Source organism: Sardina pilchardus, chromosome 17 (genome assembly GCF_963854185.1).
Source record: "Sardina pilchardus chromosome 17, fSarPil1.1, whole genome shotgun sequence".
NCBI lineage: Eukaryota > Metazoa > Chordata > Actinopteri > Clupeiformes > Clupeidae > Sardina > Sardina pilchardus.
Genome location: NC_085010.1, coordinates 29,709,745 through 29,714,447, shown reverse-complemented (window position 1 = coordinate 29,714,447; position 4,703 = coordinate 29,709,745). Strand labels below are relative to the sequence as shown.

The following is a 4,703-nucleotide window of genomic DNA, read 5'->3' as shown; positions in this document are numbered from 1 at the left end:
GCTAATGTAATTACATCTACATAATGCCAAACAGTGGGCAAGTAACCAATCAGACTCAAAAATCATTTCACATTTTTATTGTTCATTTTTTTACATAACAATGACACAGCTTCACTGATACAAAACTCCCCTTTGATCTGGCAAATATACAAGTGAATGTTAGTTGATCCACAGGAGACAGACATGTCGTATGGCGTTTATACGCTATGGGCCAGTGCGTGCGTCTCACAGGCATGATGGCAGTAGTAAGGCAGAGAAGTTCCGTACATGTGAAGTCACACGTAAAGACCAGGGACTGAGACAGTTACCTGTGGCACTCATCGCTCTCATTTCGATTCACAATGACACATTCTTCAGTTATAAGGCTCTTAAATAATGCTGATACCGGTGTAAACATAAGCTCTGAATGCACTCCTGCTGTCCTCCAGAGGTTACGTGTGATGCCTGGTGTGGTACCTGAGCAGTAGACACTAAGGCACAGCTCTGGCTAGTGTGTGAAGGTCTCGGGCCATCTCTCCCGAGAAGGCTGCGGTGTTGTGTGTGTATGCGTGTGTGTGTGTTGTGTATTGTGACGCTTCATGTCGGGCAATGTCGCACATGCCTGAGAACACTTTTGTTTTCATTTCTCCTGATCTATCTGGTCCTTCATGAAAGGGACAAACCCACACCAGCATGGCTTCCTAAAAAGAAACCATTCGACACTTTACTGAGCGCAGCCACACCCCACAGGCCCCACAGGCCCCACAGACCCCACAGACCCACGCCGAGAGCGGAGCGGAGAGCAGAGAGCACCGAGCAGGGAGAGCTCTGCCTGCACTGAGGGCTGGTGTGTGTGTGTGCGGCTTCTGCTAAAGCACTGCTATGGGATATCAAACAGAAGCTACGTGCTGTATATGCTGAGGTCAGATGTTGAGGGGGAGACGCATTAAGCACAGAGGGTATAGGTCCACATGCCAGTCCACTGTAGCTAATCTCTAAGCCTATACATTTAGTTCCAGTCGTATGAAGAATCCATACAATAAACCTGAGACCCATGGGGCAAGATCATGCATTGGTTTGCCTTCACCCCGGGGGTCTCTGTGCCCTCAATAAGCTCAATACATCTAACCTTCACTTCTCTGCCCAGACAGCTAGTCTGTCTCACGGACAAGAGATCCTTATCAGTCCGCAGACAGCCTCTGCTGAGAAGTTCGCTTCCGCACATTCCAAGCGAATGTGAAAGGTGGGCCGTCCCTGCAGTAGCAAGGCATCATGGGTAGGCTATGCACCCTTGGTCTTGAATATGCAAAATCTTACAACATGCACATCTGCACATCAAGAATCAAGTCAGTAACAACGTACAATCAACATCATGCGGACATCTATGCATCCAAGACTAGCATGTACCATCATAAGCTGAAGAAACTACACGGAGAACAAGAGAGAAGCACTTTAACCATTTATACATGTCACTTACTAACCAGAGACGTTTAGATCTACACATGTAGAAAGCAAGCTAAAAAAGTTAACAGCATGTTACATCATAGTCTAAAACACAAGTTCTAAACCCATTCAAATGCCAAGTCTCTAGGGAAGTAACCCCCAGACCCCCCCCCCCCTCCCCCCAACCCCACCCCTCCTAAACAGTTCAGTAAGTGTACCATAAAATCGATTATTTACAAAGCATATACAACTGTCAAAAAAGACCATGTTTGTAATCCAAAACATGCACAAAAATATTATACCATTTCATTTGAAATATCCACTTGATGTATGTATATAGAGAGATCGATAAATGATCTATAAATATTGTCCACTTTGGCTGGATCTGTTCAAAACATAGCGCCTATGTTTTGCAATGAACACCTTTTCCGAACTGATTGGCATTCCAGCTGATCAAATATTCAGAACCTGCACTTGTACAAGGCACTGTAGTCAGACAAGGAGCCAACCAGACCTGCGAATCTTAGTGTAGTAGGCACACTTAAGTCTTTTTTTGCATGGGGATTTAAAAAAAAAAAAGTTTACTAAAAAGTGGGATATATTAATAGCAATACGATTAATAGTGATGAGTATTCAGCATGGATAACTAATTTAAACTATTTCATTCACTTATTTGGCCGATACCACCTCTCCCTGCATGTCAAAAACACTCCATATTCCATCAGCTACTGTATCTAGATTTTGCTGCCGACTGACATGGTCGCTGCTCATCAGTAACCTCAGGGGCTGTATGGACCACAAACCCAATTCAGATTATCCTTTTCATTCAGAGAGCTTGTGTGACAGCGGAAAAAAAAAACACTCCAAGGAGCGTGGGGAAGTCTGAGAAAAGAGAAATAAATAGCACTAAAAACAGCTCCAACTACTCTAACTCTACTGGTGTTGAGACACTTCACAGTGAAACAGAATGGCTGTATCTGCACTCATAGTGCTCTCGCACATAGACACATACGTTTAAGTCCAACTGCTTTAACAGTAAGTCACCCAAAACCTGGTGATTAAGCCAGTTGAGCACTTTCACATTTTTTTTTGTCTACAAACGTACAATCATCTGATTGAAATTTCAGTTTAAAAAACATTCAAATGTATGATACTACCTATGTAGAAAATAACACCAACAAGGTGTTCCTGTTTAAAAGCTTGTGGTCTGAATCATTGCTTAATATACATTTTGACACTGTGACATACGACCTTCACTCACAATTCAAGGTCAAGTATCAGATATGTGTATCAACACAATTGGGATTTGAACGAAAAAAAGAAAAGAAATACCCTCATTCTAGTAGCTTGACAAGCTTTTGCCATTTTGAGTGAAAACGTAAAAAAGAAAAACAATCTGAAAGACTATCTGATAGGTGGAAAAAAGGTGTGTTTGCGTGTGTACGTGTGTGTGTGTGTGTGTGTGTGTGCATGTGTGTATGAACTTCGCATGATAATGCATTAGAACTTGAAACAATCTAGAAGTGCTCTTTGTCTCTACAGAAACCCCAAAAACCACCTTCAAGTGCATGAGGACGACGACCTTGGACACAGACACAGGTCTGCATCCACATGACCAGAAACAGCAGCTCTCAAAAACAACAACAACAAACATCATCTCTCCCTCTCTTTACAGTTTGTGACTTTGAGGTCCCTGCAAAAAAATAAAAATGGTTTGTCCTGCTCACAGCACAACCAGTAACTGGCAGGCTACACAGATACTGCGGTGGAAGCACTGACCCCCAACTCTCTAGATCTACGATTGCGTAATTACTCTGTACTCTGTTGACTCCACCTAAACTCAGTGACTACACTGCAAAAGAAGATTGTTCACCACTTACAAAATACACACATAAAACAAAACAAAGCAAAAACATTGCTAAAATGATGTCTGAAGGAGTCCGGTGTACTCACAAATGGAGTTCCTGTGTAATACTTTTGTTGTAGTTTACAGAAAAAAAGGTGCATGTGACAAAAACAGCCATTTTGCAAAAAGAAAAAAAAATACTCTGTTCTTTGGGGGCAATCAGGGCCATGGAGTCCGGCCCTTGATGATGATAGTGTTTCTCAGGTCTGTTGCTTAGTGACCATCTCCGGACGAGCCAGGGGGGTTGTGGATCCAGTCCAGAACGATGAGGGACAAGCTGGTAATCATGAAAATAACTCCCACCACGAGGAAAATGGCCGCCTAAGAAGAAACAAAGACAGACATGCTAAGTTTTCGTCTAAATCAGTAGCATGTGCTTTACTGGATATAATATTGCTTCATATCAGAGGGTTTTGCAAACAAATACCATTTAGCTGACTGCATGACTTGGAAATGTTTACTGCCACTGAATATCAATCTGGGACACACCAGATAAACTGTACACAGGGGCCACGTTTGGAATTTCACACATATTCCCAGCAGTGAATGTTGGGAATGTGCAGCTTGCAATCTCCATATCAGTAAGAAAATTAGCGTAAAATAAATTATATGATTTCCAGTGATTATAACAAGATGAGTAAATCATATGATTTCCATCTTACTGCCATATCATTTAGCATTTTGCGTACCGGTATTCCAATTTCATTAGGTTATACAACTGTCACCAAATCTCAGTGTGAGGTGAGCCAATGGGGTGTGTGCCTTTACTCAGCCCTACTGACCGGTGGTCTAACATTACCTCCAGCAAGGTCATGGAGTTCCCTACCCAGTGGGCAGTGGCACACATGCTGGTGGAAGTATATTTTCTCCTGTAATGGACACTGCTTTCGGATCAACAGAGTTCAGGGCCCACGACGCAGCAGACTTACCGAGATCTTCTGCGGGGAGCGGAGAGGTACACTCTTGACCAGCTTCAGGTAAAAGCTTGCGGGGAGGATGAAGATGAGCATTGTGGCAGCAGAGGAACCTACAGGGAGGGAGAAGGCAGCCATGATGAGATTACATAAAGCAACAATTGCTAACATATAGAGAAATGCCTATTCGGTTGTTAAGTCCGACGTCACGGACCCAGCAGCTATTTTGTGAAAAGACGTTTATTAGCGCAGCCAGACGGGTTTTGCTACTTGTAAACTTTGTCATTACCACCTTCATTTTAGCGGTTTTAAAACAAAATCGCTAAACTTTAACAAAGTAATCACTGTAGCTATGCAGCCAGATGATACAAGAATGGGTAACGTCCAGGCTTCCGTGAAAAATATAGATTTGATTAGATTGAGGCAACAAGTCCGTATAAGGTGAACATTTTCTTAAAGGC

The 4,703-nt window shown here is 42.8% G+C and overlaps 1 protein-coding gene across 1 annotated transcript in view; it reads right to left on the bottom strand.

Moving 5' to 3' along the window:
* Positions 1 to 3,368: 3,368 nt before the first annotated feature.
* The window catches only part of slc38a4 (solute carrier family 38 member 4), a 19,733-nt gene continuing 18,398 nt past the window's right edge, over positions 3,369 to 4,703 (bottom strand). Inside the window, 2 exon segments of the mRNA XM_062517950.1 lie at positions 3,369 to 3,649; positions 4,258 to 4,355. Coding sequence (XP_062373934.1) covers positions 3,542 to 3,649; positions 4,258 to 4,355 — 206 coding nt within the window. The 3' untranslated portion in view covers positions 3,369 to 3,541.